The sequence below is a fragment of the Gobio gobio genome (assembly GCF_949357685.1).
Source record: "Gobio gobio genome assembly, chromosome: 1".
Classification (NCBI taxonomy): domain Eukaryota; kingdom Metazoa; phylum Chordata; class Actinopteri; order Cypriniformes; family Gobionidae; genus Gobio; species Gobio gobio.
In genome coordinates, this window is record NC_137097.1 from 52422128 (window position 1) to 52439271 (window position 17144).

At 37.3% G+C, this 17144-nt stretch overlaps 1 protein-coding gene across 3 annotated transcripts in view; it reads left to right on the forward strand.

Moving 5' to 3' along the window:
* Positions 1 to 14493, forward strand: part of kcnc3a (potassium voltage-gated channel, Shaw-related subfamily, member 3a) — a gene marked incomplete at its 5' end in the record, with an annotated part of 54259 nt that extends 39766 nt beyond the window's left edge. The window contains 2 exons of one of the 3 annotated variants that reach the window (XM_079830867.1): positions 423 to 629; positions 13215 to 14493. In XM_079830867.1, coding sequence (XP_079686993.1) covers positions 423 to 629; positions 13215 to 13378 — 371 coding nt within the window. In that variant the 3' untranslated portion in view covers positions 13379 to 14493. Of the gene's footprint in view, positions 1 to 422; positions 630 to 1651; positions 1766 to 13214 lie in introns of those variants that run through there. The other 2 variants (XM_079830868.1, XM_079830866.1) reach the window with 2 other exon arrangements.
* Between the last annotated feature and the right edge of the window lie 2651 nt (positions 14494 to 17144).

Below are 17144 nucleotides of genomic sequence, written 5' to 3' on the forward strand. Positions count from 1 at the left end.
GTGCACATCTCAGTCTTTCAGACACACTCATTCATGTTGTGTGTGTGTGTGTGTGTGTGTGTGTGTGTGTGTGTGTGTGTGTGTGTGTGTGTGTGTGTGTGTGTGTGTGTGTGTGTGTGTGTGTGTGTGTGTGTGTGTGCGTGATGTTCTGAATCCCTGCACCATTTTAATCAAGTGATGCTGATGCTCTTTTTGTAGCACATCTCTATTTTTGCTCCTTTTTATTCATCCCTTTTCATCCCTGACTTTTTTCTTCCCTCCTCCCTGTCTTTTTATGTTACTATGACTCTCTCTAATATCACCCGCTAATAGTCATTTTCTTTCTTTCTTTCTTTCTTTCTTTCTTTCTTTCTTTCTTTCTTTCTTTCTTTCTTTCTTTCTTTCTTTCTTTCTTTCTTTCTTTCTTTCTTTCTTTCTTTCAGACTCAAAGCAGAATGGGGACGCTGCAAACGCAGCTCTGGCTAATGAGGACTGTCCCACCATAGATCAGGTGCTGGGGCCAGATGACAGGAGTCCGGCCACTGGTGGGTTGGGGACAGGCACGGGGCGTGAACGTTACCCCCACGATAGGGCCTGCTTCCTTCTCAGTACCGGAGAGTTCCGCACCACAGACAGCAATGTCAGGAAAGGTATGCAGCACCCACAAACAAACATGTTATTATACTCATATTTTCAGGGTACATTACAAAGAAAGGTAAGTTAACTGTTCAAATGCTTATTATTGCGTATTAGGGCAAACACACATATTACACAAACTGCAGCGATATATGTATTTATATACATACTTACAGATATTTTAATTATACACGTCTATACTCAAATATACATGCACTGAGATGCACTTCACCAAGTGCATCAGAGGTATACGCATTAAAACATACTCTCCTGCATCCATGCTAACAGCATAGCTCCCCACCATCTCTTGCATTTTTTCCTCATAATTCACCACATCAATCATTCTGAAGAGCGCTCATCATTAGCAAAGCTGCTACCACACACGCAGGAATAATTCAATTCGTATCTTTGATAATAGTGTTTAATCTTTGATAAAATCAGGACTTTTCAGTGAAAGTAATCCTTTCAAATTACACAATTTAAATTAACAGATTCATCAAGCAAATTAACTGCGTATGGTCAACAAGCTCTTCAAAAATGCTATCTATCTATCTATCTATCTATCTATCTATCTATCTATCTATCTATCTATCTATCTATCTATCTATCTATCTATCTATCTATCTATCTATCTATCTATCTATCTATCTATCTATCTATCTATCTATCTATCTATCATCTATCAGGCTTGCATTTGCTCTTTCTTGCTCTCATTCATCGATTTATTCCTTCATTCTCTTTCTCTTCCTGGCCTCCCTCCCTGGCTTGACTCTGTCCATGTCTTATCCCCTTCTTCCATCCTTTCTTCTTGCCCTCTTTTCTCCCAATCTTCTGAACCTCATGCTCTCTGCGAAAAACATCCTCTTATGTCTGTTCATGTCTTTTACTTTTTTTCAACGGCATGATTAATATCTACTGCCTTCCTTTCTATACTATACCTTCCTACTTCTGCACCTTTCCATTAACCTCCACGTATCCTAAATACACCCGTCTACACAACCAAATCCTAAACCCCCCCCCCCAAAAAAAACACTAGAAGCTGCAGACGCCAACCCAGGAGAGGAATGGTTCAAGACGGAAGGGCCACTGCTACAGCAGGACCTCAATGCCAATTCTGCCTCTTCCTGGATCAAACCATAATGAATAAGAGGTAACACTTAAAAAAGCCACCTGTGATGCAGCTTAGAGATTAGTCGAGTACAAAAATGGTCGATATTTACTCCATGCAGCACACTGCTATTTCACTGGGAATTACATTTATATTTCAGAAGGACACATTTACTAGTATTTGTACTATATTAAGCACATTATAACACATTTAGCAACTATAGATATGAAACACAAACATCACTAGTCACACTCAGCACTAAAGTACACACTACTAAACTGAGTTTAACAAGAACAATGTGCATTTGAGTCAGGGAGGATATTGCCTTTAATGTGTTCTGTCTATGTGTTTGACAATTTTGTACAATATTACACTGATCTAAATCGAGTATTTAATATTTGCATGTACTAAATTCACACAGTAGCATCAATCACAGCAGCGTCAGAAATTCACTTTTGTATTAATGGGCTATATATATATATATATATATATATATATATATATATATATATATATATATATATATATATATATATATATATATATATATAGCCCATTATTTCTAACCCCATAAAAACAGCATCAAGTTCCTTTTTATAATTTTTATCAAATATAAAATTAATGAAGAAATGAGTAGTCCAAAGATGTCTTAACCCAATAAATGCTAGAATAAATGTTTTAATAATTGCCACTTGTATTTTCTTACTAATCCCGAGATATACATAGAATTCAATATAATTAATCATATTACATTTTAGAAAATAGAAAAAATCACTATGGGACTTTTTTCTTCTATATATCAGGAGCATTTCTGTAACTTTGTCCTGGGCCTTGGTTAATTTCTGACCTGACTAGACAAACTAGAGTCAATATATCCTCTGTCTGTTTGCTTGGACTAGCTTTTAAATCTCCACTGTATATCTAGCATGCATATATCTCAAAGGCTAAGCGTTACAATATATGAGTGATGCCATTACAGCACTATCTCCCTCATCTCTGTCTTTCTCACTCACTCTCATTTTACTCTCAACAGTAAACTTTTGTCATTCTAATTGTTTTTGCCTCGATTTATTTTCCTTCATCCTGTTTATACATTGTTCACACTCTTTTCTCTTGACTGAACTGAGCACCAGACACAAGTTAACGCTGCACTTTTAACCCCCAGACTAGTATAGTTCAACACACACTCAAGTTCACACACCCACAGATTGGAAGAAATTGAAATGTTAAATGTGTTTTGACAGGTGGTTATATGTGTGATTTCTGCTTAATTTGTGTGTGTTTGGGGATGTTGTATTCTCTGATGTGTGTGTGTGTGTGTGTGTGTGTGTGTGTTTTTGAGGTGCGCTTGTCTGACGAGCTGTTGTTGTGTTATCTCCTTCCTCAGGTTGTGTCGTGTCATGCGTTTGTATGTCAGCTCTTGTTGCTACACTGTTTCACATGTCTTCCCTTGTTCGTGTGTTGTCGTGTGTGTGCACTGTAATCCATTTGGTGTTGCTGTGACTTCTTCCTCCTCCTTCTCCTCCCTAGCGGTGACCTTTCACTTTAGTATAGTGCCCCTCAGGTCTTTGTAGAGAGATTCAGTGCTCACTATACTGTCATTCAAAGGCAAAACGCAGTAACTACACATCGCATGTCCAAAATCGCATTTGTTCAACTTTGATTTCACCTTTAACAAACAGGTTTGGCTCAACTATGTTCAGATTCAGAAAAAAAACATGGAAACTCGTATAAAATCAGTGAAGCCAGTGTGGGTGTAGTTATTCTGTTTTGCCTTTTTAGGGCTGTATAATTGCCATCCCACACTATATATACTACCTGAAAGAAGTCCAAAGAGGAACGCCTTTTTATGCCTTAGGGGTTTTGGTGAACGGTCACTGGGAAGGGTTGTGTTTTATTTGCATTTTCTGTTTTATTTTTTGAATAAAGCTGGTTTCTTCTCTCTCCTGGAACTGCCCTCCACTCTGGGGTCCACTGACCAGTGTTTCATCACAGCCAGCAGATGAAAACCTTTCATTATATGGAATATATTCTCTAATATTCTAGCCATGAATAGTATTTTAATATTGAAAATGCTGTCTAGGGCTGTGCTGAAACACTGACACTGTTAGGATGTGTGCTACAGTCCTGTAGTCTAACTGATCAGGGACACAATTCTGCCGCACATATACACAAAACCTGTCTGATAGACTTGAAAAAGACGCACGGACATTTAAAGGGAATTTTATGGTGAGGTAAGATGAAAAAACACAACACAGACACTAAAAGCTCAGCAAACACATATTACTGATGCCCACAGACACAGGTAAGTTATTGTAGGGCTGTAATGACATACCTGGGCTGTTGCCATTTTAACCGGACACTATAAGTTCTGTGATGCTATTGTTATGAAGGGAAACTGAAAGGTTTACATATATGTTAAGACTCTAAACTGGGGGATAGTGCCACATATAGTGGGCTTTTGTTTTTAATGTGAGAGTGTTTCTTGCTTTCTCCTTTCTCACTCTTTCTGGCTTGAGTTGTGCCCACAGAGTGTGTTTTACTGTTATTAAACCGTGCCTCTTCAATTACGCTTTCAGTTCTGTTGACTAATGCAGAAGAGCACAGGTCAGGAAAGGTCAAAAGTTTCCCTTTTGGATGTTTTCTCACTTTTTCTTTATAGATTCCATAATATTGACCTGTGTGTGTGTGTGTGTGTGTGTGTATAGGGTTGTTTGGAGTTGTATATGTTTAAATGTTGTATGAAAGTGAGGGTTTCTGAGGGTTTTGTTATTTTAGTTTATATTTGTGCTATTGCTTTTCAGTGTGTTCGGTTGGTATAGATGTTTTAAAATAGTTCACCCCAATATGGCGATTCATTTACTCGTCTTTATTTCAGTCCGTTATTTAAATTTCATCTCCTTTTGTGTCTCACCCAAGAAAGTCAGTCATGCGCACTGACATTCTTTGATGGGACACAAAAGGAGATGTTTATCAGAATGTAATATAAGAATATAAGCTGCTGTCTTTCATACAATTTGTAAATGGGCTGTCAAGTTTCATAAAGGACATAAACATAATCTATATGACTAAAGGCTGGAATACACTACACACATTTTAAAAACTGTAAGTAGCTTTTATGAACATGCCTGAGAAAAAAAACATTACTGGTGTGCATCTTGAGACAAAACAATGGCACTGATATATTTTCAGAAATGTCACTGCAAGTTGCTTTCAGTTAAAACAGCTCAAACATGCATTTTAGTCTGGGATTATCTTAAGCCTTATCTGTGAAACTGGGGGTAGGAATCATTCTTACCAACTTTGTAAATGGTTACAGAAAAAAACTGGGCATCATACACTAAAGGACTGAGGATCGCGCATTACAAATCGTTATGAACACAACAAACTCTTGCAGAAACACATACTCATTGCTTGGAGATGCACGACAGATGAAAACTATATGTTCTAAAATCAGCTCAAAATATTAAGCATGTTTGATGAGTCTGAGTCTGTGAATAAACTCTGATGGCCCAAAATCTATAGACTGACTCTGACTTTCCGTGTAGACCCGCAAATCAAGGCAAAAATCTGGGCAAAAGTTGTGTAGTGTATTCCAGCCTTCGTGCTCTATTTCCCAATGATTCTGATGTCAGACAAAAGAGCAGCATAGACATTCTGCTAAAATATCTTCTTTTATAGAAAAAAAAAGTGTGTGAGTAAATGATGAAAGAACTTTAATTTGTGGGTGAACTATCCCTTTATATTCCACTCCCTCGCTCTCCTCCTGAATCACCACATCATGTGTTCTTCTGTTATCTCCCCACTCGAACTTCTGCCTCTTTCTGTTTCTACCTTCTCCCCTCTCACTCCTTCCTGCCCACTGTTGCCAAGGAAACAGTGGAAGAGAGCATTCTGGGACTAAGCGAAACATGGTGAAATATAAAATGAAGGGGTTAAAGATGGTTCAAGCTAAGAAATGAAATTTGGCCTTCTAAAACCTGGCAAATTGGTTACAACCTTAACGTTCAGACTCCCACTTACTCCCAAGATGCACTTGTTTCTTCTACCTCCCCCCCCCCCCCCCCCTTTTTTATCAATCATTTATTCAGTCTAAAGTGCTCTTTCGATGTGGTTTTATATTTTAAGTACACTGAGAGCTTTGACACATACCCTTGGGCCCTGCCATTGACAGACTCTGGTGGTGAGGCTAAATGTGTGAGCGCTGCAGTCTGGATGCTGGCACATTGACTAAGGGCATTGTGGTCATCTTCCTCTCTGGCCATTGTCTTAAAGCGTAGAAATAGTGCTGCACTGCAGGGCTGCAGTCACCCCCCCCCCCCCCCCCCCCCCCCCCCGCCCCCCTCTCCCTCTCCCTCCCATTCCTCTCCCTCTGCAGACTGATTGATTTTCCCCTGTACTCTCATTTAACCTCACTTCTGAATCTTTGCCGTAACCGGAGAACCTGAGGGTTCTCTCTCTTGGGCTCTTGATGAGATGAGCCCAATTCATTTCACCATATCATGTATCACTATGTGTTTCAAAAGTGATCCATGTCCTTTTCATTCATTTTTAAAGTTGCTGCAAAACCTTAACTGCTTTCTCTCTCAGTCCGTCTTTATATACAGGTATATGCCAGTAATCAGTTTATATTCATATATTTGCTACAGTCTGCAGAAATGAATCAAATCATATTATAAATTAGTTAATATGTCCACAGAATGGCAGTCCAGAATGATTCCCAACAACCAAACTGACATAATTGCTGATTGCAACTGCTTTTTCATGCTATTTTCTAGTCAATCAGCAGTTCCCACAGGCGTTAAAGCCAACTGTCAGAGTTCCAGGTTGCATCGGTGTGAGAATTTGACTGCAGTGCAGTAAAAATTGAGCGACAAAATATGGCTGAGAGGTTGCTGGCCTGGCCGATAATGCTTCCAGAGAGGTCAGTGCTCTCATTCTGTTCAGGTCACTGCCCCTTGAGGGACACAGAGCAAGGGGGAGGGGCCTGACACAAGAGTGTTTTATTTACTGCTAAAGATTTGTGTTTTGTTCCTCATAAAGGCTATTAAAAATTGTTCATACTTGTAAGGCGAAATGAAAACTTAATGTCTACTTGTCGCTTTAAATACGGCAAGTGTTCGTTTAGTGACTAGAGTGCCAATTTTATAGTGAAGTTTATATTGTTATTTTTATATTCATTCGTATAATCGTTATATCGTTTTTGCTAGGCCAGACTGCTGGATTCAACCGTTGTCTCTGCAGCATTTCTTATTAATTGTATTAAAAATTATTAATTATTTGAGTCATAGCAAATGATTCATCAAGATGCAGATCCACTGCATTTTACTGATGCCTGAACACGGTTGGTTCAAGTAAAGATTTTTAAAAGCATGCAAAGTAGATAAATATTTTTCCAAATTCCATTTTATGGTAAATTGGGACTGGTTTATGTTTATTAAGTTGTTATCAAAGGTTAGGCAAAGGATGCAGTACATTTTTGAGAAACAGTGTTTGTTTGTTTTTTCAAATCCAACTGTTCAAATCAGATGTTTTGTTTATTGATGTACGTGACTCATCCATCACTGACGGTGTACTGCATGTTTGAAAATATCATACTTGATCTGGATGTGCTGTGAATATTATTTTAGCGTTTGCTGTTTCGCTGTGTTCTCTGCTGTCTTAGATTCTGCCGTTAGCGTAACACTTTACAATAACTGCGCGCTATGAAGCATTAGTTAAGCATTAGTAAATAGTTAATTCATCATTTATAAAGCATTAATAGCATTAATAAGCAATTTATAAATAAAGCTTAATTCTTGATTTATAAGCATATCTATAATGTGTTTAATAATTGTATTTTCATACTTTATTAATGATCAATTGTCAGTGGTTCATAAGATCATTTAGAAAGTAATGGATTAATAAACTATTTAAATGTACATTTATACATCTTATTATTTAAGCATATAGTAATAGTTACTCAGTGTGTTAATAAATGCTTTATTAACATGTATTCCTAATGTAATTCATGATTAATTCAGGTAGTTTTAAAACATTTAGTAGTTGTCAGTTAACTATTTTTGAGAGCTCATATAAAGTGAGGACTATGTATGCCTCATAAAAGCTTTCATTGAGGAGATTTAAAGGCTCCATTCTCTTCTAAAAAGAAAAAGGAAACAAAAACAACACAGAGTGATACAGAACAGAAATATTTATTTCAAAATGCAAAAGATGAAACTGTACAACTGGTAACTTGATATAAAATTAAAAATAAACCTCTTCAATAAATGTAAAGTAAATGTTAAGTAAAATGAAACTAAGCCTCAGCAATCTGATATTATTTACATTTCTGTAAAGTGTAAACATTGCTGAATCAAAATCTAGGAGTGCCCAAATACAACAAATACAATTTGTATAAAACAATAGTAATATAATAAAATATTTCACAGTCAAAACTACCTCAGTACTAACTTTAAAACATTAGAGAACAGCAGTGCAGAAGATAACTGGGCCTTTAAATCTCCTTTTTGAAAGCGTTACGAGTCATAAATAGTCCTCACTTTAGATGAGCTCACAAAAATAATTAACTGACAACTACTAAATGTTTTATAACTACCTGAATTAATCATGAATTACAGTGGAAATACATGTTAATAAAGCATTTATTAACACAATGAGTAACTATTTCTATATGTCTAAATAATAAGATGTATAAACGTACATTTAAATCGTTTATTAATCCTTTATTTACACTTTCTAAATGATCTTATGAACCACTGGCAACTTCTAAATAACTGGTTTGTAAATAATGTAATACTTAATTTAGAAATGATAAATTGATCATTAATAAAGTAGAAAAATACAATTATTAAACACATTATAGATTTGCTTCAAGAATAAAGCATTTATAGCTGTATTTATAAACTGCATATTAATGTATATTAATGCTTTATAAATGATGAGTTAACTATTTACTAATGCTTAACTAATGCTTAATAGTGTGCAGTTATTACAAAAAGTTACCAAATATGGTATTATTTATTATTGATATCATTTCACATACCGTTCTGCAGTCTACAGTGATGTCAAACACTGTTACTGGGAACTGTGCTCTATGTTAATTGTTTATCACTGACCATGTTAAATGTTATGATTTTATAGTTCTGTCCATCCTTGTACTGCATATGCAGGTACTGAATGTAAACTATTCCCTCTCTTCTCACTGCAGTCATTACTTGCATCACATATTCTTGCTCTCTTTTAAATATTCTTTTGTAATGATCGGTGTTTGTCTTTGCTGTGTAATGATTGTGTACTGTCATTTTGTGTTGTGTTGTGCTGTGTACTGTTGTGTCATGTTGTCTACATGTTATTGGGTGTCTAAATCATACATGCAGATGTCATATAATGTGTATGTATGTATGTGAATATCAGTGTTCGTGTTTAAAGGAAGAACAAAAATATCCACTGGTGGATATTGCAAATATTAACCTGGATAGAATTACACAGATGAAATATAATATACTGTGTATGAACTCGAACACACTGTTGAAGCTTAGCTGCATTATAGGCTAAAATGGTGCATTCACGTCATAACCTTAAAGGAACACGCCACTATTTTTGAAAATTGTCTCATTTTCCAACTCCCCTAGAGTCAAACAGTTGAGTTTTACCGTTTTCGAATCTATTCAGCCGATCTCCGGGTCTGACGGTAGAACTTTTAGCATAGCTTAGCATAGATCATTGAATCTGATTAGACCGTTAGCATCTCACTCAAAAAAAATAACTAAAGAGTTTCAATATTTTTCCTATTTAAAAAGTGACTCTTCTGTAGTTACATCATGTACTAAGACTGACAGAAAAGTAAAAGTTGCAATTTTCTAGGTCGATATGGCTAGGAACTATACTCTCATTCCTGCGTAATAATCAAGGAACTTTGTGCCGTACCATGGGTGCAGCGGCGCAATGATATTACGCAGCGCCTAATCAGATTCAATTATCTATGCTAAGCTATGCTAAAAGTGCTACCGCCAGATCCGGAGATCGGCTGAATGGATTCGAAAACGGTTTAACTCAAAAATAGTGAGTTTTCAATAATAGTGCCGTGTTCCTTTAAATATGAATTTCCGACTAGTAAAAACCCTGTGAAAGCTCGAACTTTCCTCAGTTGATCATTGTAATGTCATATAAAAAGATGCACTTTCTTTAACATTTAGTTACTGCAACAGACCAAACTTTGGCCAACATTTTCAACACAGTATATTTGTATTGCTGTACAATATCTAAGCAATCCTGCGGTTAATATTTGTACTACATACTAACACTCACCTTCCATCCCACCCCCAGGCCACTCGTACAGTCCTCGTAGTGTCACTAAAGTTTGACATGAGGTACGTGCACACAGCAGAGAGGGACTTTCATCCATGTCAGATCAAGGGCTTGCCTATACGGATGCAGTAGTATCATCTCTATGGGCTTATTAGCATGATTGTTAGCCACAATAAACTATGCTAAGCAGTGACGCTATCATGTTAAGACTCTGAGTTTCATGCCTGTGGAGAAACTTGATTTTCACTCTTTGACAGTTTTGGCAAAGCCTTGTATAGTGCACTTACAGTAACAGTCACATTGAATTATTACGCCACATCTCTATCAAAGATGATAAAGAACTGCAGGAGCACAGAGTCTGTCGAGCTTAAGTTTGAATTACACCAGTCCACAACACTGTTGTAATTCTTCATACATAACCTCTCACCAAAGCCCTTCTGTGTTGCATGCATAAGGCTGGAGTTGTGTTTCTGTGCGTGTGATGGTGATAATGAGATGAATCAACAGGTCAATGATTATGCTGGAATCATTGTACTGTTTGTAAATACAAAACATAGGTATTTTATTAGACTTTTGCACTTCCATGACCATAAAAGCTCAATTCATAAATATATCTTAAATATTGTTTTGTTTTAATAGCAGTTGATGTTAATATCTTTGTTTTGTTACCCTGCCCTCTTCCTCTTATCTGTTTTTTTTTTTTTTTGTTGCTTTCTTTTGTTTTGTTTTGTTTGCATTATAGGTATCTAGATATGTTGTTCTAGATATCTTTGAACTGGAATCCAGAAGCGTAGTTGTGTCCAAACTCAATTATTTTCATATTGGCATTGTCCTAAAGCAGCTATGTTAAGAACGGACAACTAATGGGTTTTTTAATCGTCACATTTACATTGCAATTGTTCAGAGTAAGAGAGGGAGAAACATTGCAAGGCGTACATATTATATACATATATACATACTGCCTAGCCATATTGAGCATAATCCCATTCAGAGAAAGCAAATGCTAATAGAGAGGTAAAGACAAGTCCAGCAATAGGAAGGACATGCGTCTTCTTATCTGTGTTTGCATCACATTCACACACACATTGTTTATTTTTCTCTTTGTAAATGAACACTTTTGACTGTTGTGTAAAACAACAAATAGTTAAATATGTATATTCCCTCAAATCCTCTGTGGCAGACAGTCACTTTCTGGCTTGCACCAGTGGCCTGGTGTGAGGAACATGATGACCCAGATCTGTCTGCCATTGCCTTCCTTTACAGCTCCTATAGGCAATGATTTGGTGTAGATTTTGAATGACAAGTGGCTGTGCAGCACCCAGAGTGTCCCAGCAGCCCTCTGAGTCAGACACACACACACACACACACACACACACACACACACACACACACACTTCCTAACAGAACTACCTCACACAAGGGACTGGAGATAGGATTGCCGACTATACGACAGTAGGACCTTCTTAACACCCCGTGTTTTTCCTTCCTTGTGAGCTTTTGTCTCTTGTTTTGTTCTGTTAAGACTTCTAACTCACTGTGTTTGTGTCCGTGTGGGAAGTTCTCCTGTGTCAGGAGGGGGTTGTCTACTATGTAATGTGCCGGCTCTTCCTTCCATATCAATTTGTGTTGGCTTTTTCAAAAAAAAAAAATATATATAAAAAAACAGCAAGATGTGAGTCCAGTTCTCACTCTTAGACAATCAAACAGAGTTTCAAAAGAAAAACTTTTTAGTTTGCCCCAAAATGAGAAATTATATTATTATATCCTCATGCCATTCCAGACCTGAATAATAGTGCCTTATAATAATAAAAATACAAATATTACTGAAATAATTCAAAACATAGAATTACTAATCAAAACTAATCAAATTCTGTCAAACATACTGTAAAAGAAGATTTAGTATTGAAATTTGATTTTTGCCTTATACAATCAAAGTCAATGGGGTCCAAAAAACACTGGTCTCTATTGAATTTCAAGATATTTTTTAAAATATCTTTTTTTGTGTGTTCCACAGAAGAATGACATTCACGCAGGTTTGGAATGACAAACCTGGCGTTTAAAAAAGTTGATTCAACTGCCTTCATCCCAGTAGTGGAACAACACAGTCCTGGTTAAGAACGACACATCCTGATGCATCGTCCACTAGCTAGTACTCGGTTTTGACCCGCAAGATTGTCATAAAAATGACATTATTTTTGCTGCCATGTTTGCACTGTTACTATCATTAGCACATAGCATTTTTAGTGTCGTTTGAAATCTGATTGGATAAATTATTATAACCTACAAAGAACACTGAGACCTGAAAAGGGAATATGTAACCAAATTACAACTACACTGGACTTAGGAAAAGAAGGAAAGCCAAACCCTTTAAGAAAGTTTGGCCAGACTGAAAAAAAAATGAGAAGTTTACCAAAGCCAGAAATGGATGTGGAAGGAAAGCTTTCAGGCACTTTCGGGTCACGTGAAGCTGTTTTAAGTCACGATTAATCTACAGAAATACACTTATGTGTAGAAGGAAGATGAATTTGCTGCTAATAATGGAAAGACGTTTAGTCTGGAACGCACAAGCTTCACCTGGCCCACAGTGCTGAGTGAGGCTGCTTTGACTAGACGGAGCTCCTCTGCTACTTCTCTGTTGGACTCCAGTGCTAGTATCAGAACGCAGAGTATTCTGTCTGAGACTGGGTCAAACACCTGGATGCTACACTCGGTACCTCCCTATTGGTCTGAGTCAGCCATCAGGTGCTTCATCCACCTGCTCTTTTACACATCTGCTCTTATTTCTCCCTGAAAATTGTATGTGGCTGCGACTAAAGGGAGTTTTTTTATTACTGCTGTGCCATAACAACAACAACAACAAAAAAAGATTTTGAAAAGAAAACTTGATGACATTTCATAACTCTCATTTTCCTGTTTTGTCCTTGTCTCTGTCTCTGTCTGTCCCTGTCTGTCTTTCTGTCTGTCTGCTTCTGTGTCATTTACATCCATCTCATTTTGTCATCCCTTGCCTTTAATTTTGTTTTTCTCCTTCTCTTCCTTTCCCCTGATTTTTGAACTTTGAAAAAATTGAATGAATCCAACTATTTTTTGCTTCCATAATGATTCCATCCATCCATCCTTCTCTGGTGTATGTAATCTATTCATTAACCATCCATCCCCTCTGGATTTTCGGCTTTTGTAGCTGCTGGCTACGAGAAGTCCCGCAGCCTGAATAATATTTCGGGAATGACAGGGGCCCCCCTGCGCCTTACCCCCATCACCCCCATCAACAACCCACCCTACGAACCCTACGAGTCCCCTGGCCCTCTTCGGCGCTGCCGATCCCCCATACCCTCCATTCTGTAGCACATCTTAGGAAAAGGCAACGAAATAAACAGAAAAAAAGACACTCGCGCACCTCATTCCGCAATAGTATTAATAATCATGATAACGATGCTAAGTACTCACACCTCCGCTCCTCCATTGACTGGACAGGGTTGGGGGTACACACCACTCTTTTTAATATGTCGTGCCTCAAAGGGAATGGGATGAATTTATTTAGGGATTTAGAGCTTTAAGTACTAAAACGACACATATTCATCACATATACTTCAGGCAATATTTCAGACAGGCAACTAAAAACAATTATATGCTGTAACGTCAGCGGATTATGCCTTATTATCGAAGATATATTAAAAAAGAAGAAGCACTGAATATTATTAGGATAAAACTCCTCACTGGTCCATAGGCAGCGACGAGTACCCCGTAGGAAATCTTTCCCTGTAGTTGAATGACAGTAGTTGGCTTTCCCACACGTTCCTGCCTGATTGCTGGTTGTATAAAAAAAACGAGACTGTGATCCAGCAGGCTTATTCATTGAGTACTAGACGCTGAGATCAGCTTTGATACACCATTATAGGCCTTGAAAAATCCACTTCATATCAAAGCTTGGAATGAAAAAGGTCATAGGTCACAGACAACATGCAAGTAGTTCAAGTGCATGCAAGAAAAGATGTTCGTTAGGCAAGTAGAATATATCTAAACTCCCAAATCCCTTTAACTGCTATGAAGATTTGAAAATGAACAGCGCTGTATGCTGGACTGATTTGAACTTACAAATAAGCCCTGCGGTCGAGAATTAATGGATGATTTGACTGTGATGAAGGAGTTTTTGGTGATTCAGGCCATAGAACATGATAAGTATTATGATTATAACACTAGGACACATGGGCCTCAATTATTCATATACAGAGTATTTCCTACAGCAACATTTGTTGTCACTCAATATTTGGAAATATAATTCACACCATTATTATTATGCTCTTTATTTAGGACAAAGAAAAATGCTTAAACCATTCTTGTGCAATATCAACTATTATGATGACCTCTGACACTGAGGAGCTGAAGATGAACCTGTCAAACTTTACTATGTGCAACTATTAACTTTAACAGAGAGACCGAGAACTGATCATTACACACACAAAAAAAAAGAGGCTATTTTTGTACTAAGCATTTGGACATTGCGATTCGGATCGGGGTTTGGAGTTGCGTGGGCGGCTTTGAGTTGACATTTTGGGAGGACAGGATATCGTGCTGTTGCATGGAGATCTACAATTAATGTGTTGGTTTTTGTATTTTGACTCTCTACATATTCAACCCCAAGTACCACGAAACCAAAAGAGCAGTGGTCTGGACACATGGCAAAAAAATAAAATAAGAAGGAGCCATCCTATTAAGGGCCTATAACCTTCTGCACTTCTTCGGGACCCTTTCCAATTTGTATACTAGTGCATGAAGGAACTTCCTTTAAAATATATCCTTTCCTATGGTACTTCCTCATAAATATGAAGACATATCAAGCTGAACTGCACTCCTCACTGCATAATCGCATATATCGGGGCTGTGGTGAGCCAGAGAGTGGCCCAAAGCTTTCCTACGAAGGGCAAGAATTAGCTGGACATTTTCATCCTCATCATCGCCATCACTGGCAATACCCTCCCTCATTATAATCACTTTCTGATTACTGTTATTCCTATTATTTGAATGCAGTATTTGAATCAGTTCAGTTTGTTTTCTCTTTGGTCCCCTTCTTTTCTTTCTCTGTTTAAATATATTTTTTTGCCTGCTCTGTCTCTTGGATGCTGACCTTCGTTCCAATATAAAGGAGGGAACATTGAATGGATGCTGGATTGACAGCGGTCAGTAAGAGAAGAAAAGAAAAGATGACAAAATGAACTCTCTGTAATGCAGATATATGAGCCATATGTTTCACTGTGTGGGGGATTTGTGTCGATCTGCTGCATCTTTTGAGTGCACAGATGCAAAACACACCTCTGGTGAAGATATCTCTGCAATGGCAGCTCACAAAGCTTCTTGTCTTTCTCTCCATGTGAAACAACAGAAAACCTGGGGTATATGTGACGCAATTTTATCAGAAAGCAAAGTGGCATTATTTATTTCGATGATTCTGTTGTCTTGCAACATACCCATATCGAATTATTTGTTATTCGTTTTACCGTTCATCTGTAATCCTTCTTTTGAATTAATCAATATAGACTTCTTTTGTTTTCATGTGTTTTTGCCTGTTACACTCCTCTTTCCCTCCTCTCTTCTTTCTTGGTTAAAGACGTTCACTGCTAGAGTGAAGAAAATCGTGGAGGTTGTTGATTACATGGAGCATCTGCATGGCGGCAACAAACAAATGTGTGGCACTGTGCTTTAATGAGTAAATCACCAATCATAATTCGTCTGCATGTGCGCTGCACTGCTTTATGTACATGCTTCATATACATTGAAGGTCTCAGGATAGTGAGCGAGGGCCATCTGCTGGATGTATGTGACACCACACACGTGTGCTCTGTGTAACTGGAGTGTTCAGTTAGACATTTAAGTGTAGACCTTAAGTGTTTTTTAAATTATTATTATTAAACCAGCAGGTAATTCAGCCGTACAAAGGCAAAATGCAGTAACTACACCACACAATTTTCATAGTTGAGCCAAACCCATCCATCACAAGATTATAACTCTATAATTTTGAAAACAACTGCGTTTTGTCTTTGCACAGCAGTATTGTTTGAGGCAAATGATCTAACATAGATTTTTAATTCTTTTAAAAGGTGTCTATTAAAAATGTATGTTACAAGGTGCCTTGTAAAACAAGCAACTGCAAGTGTGCATTATGTATTACCTTAAATTTAGACAAATGACCTGGTATATTTAGAAAGAGAGAAAGAGGGAGACTAAATTCCCTGAATGATTCAGGTCCAGCCAAAACACTGTTTTATTTCTCACCTTGTGTCTCTTCCATGTCCTTCTTCTCCTCTTCATCTCTCTTTTCTTTGCCTTTGTGTTTTTATGCTCTTTATGAGGTTGTACAGTTCAGGTTTTAATGAAATGTACAGTTTTGAAGGTTGACTTTGTAATTTCCACATGCATGGATTTCTATTGCGAGCAATAAGGAAATTATAAGTCTATATATCTGTTTTTATAAGAAAATGTATTTTAACAACGAGGTTTATGTATATGTTTGTGTGTACATATGGATGTGTATATTCATATGCACATGCATATTAATGATTTGCATGAAACAAATGTACAAACTATTTATTTATTTTTCATTGCTGTTTTGTTACCAATCTGTCATTTTTTACTTGATTGCTGTGGGTGGGGGGCGGGGCTTAGTTTTGCATGCTAAGATGCTATCGGGTGGCAGAGACCATTACAACTGTTGTATTGAATATGGGGTTTTGAATGTGCTTTAACTATGTACATGTTTGATTTGATTTTCTTTTCTCTGTTAGACATCAAAAGCATTGCAAATGGTCATTTTATGATTTATTCTTTTTCATCTTTTCACAGAGAACTATTCTGAAAGCCCAGTGCTTATCAGATATATGCAAAAAGAAGCAGTAACTGTGAACTAAGACTAGAACAGAAAATCCACTTCTTCCTTCACAAAAACATTCCCATACGAACACCTGAGCCCCTGAACCAGTATCAGCTTCTGTGCAACTCCATTTTAGTCTGTATTCTCATCTCATAACATCATCAATCTTCTTTAATCATCTTAGCATTATAAATGAGGAGATTAGTTGTCCTGTTTCCCCATGCTGTTGTGTTTACCTCAGCTCTA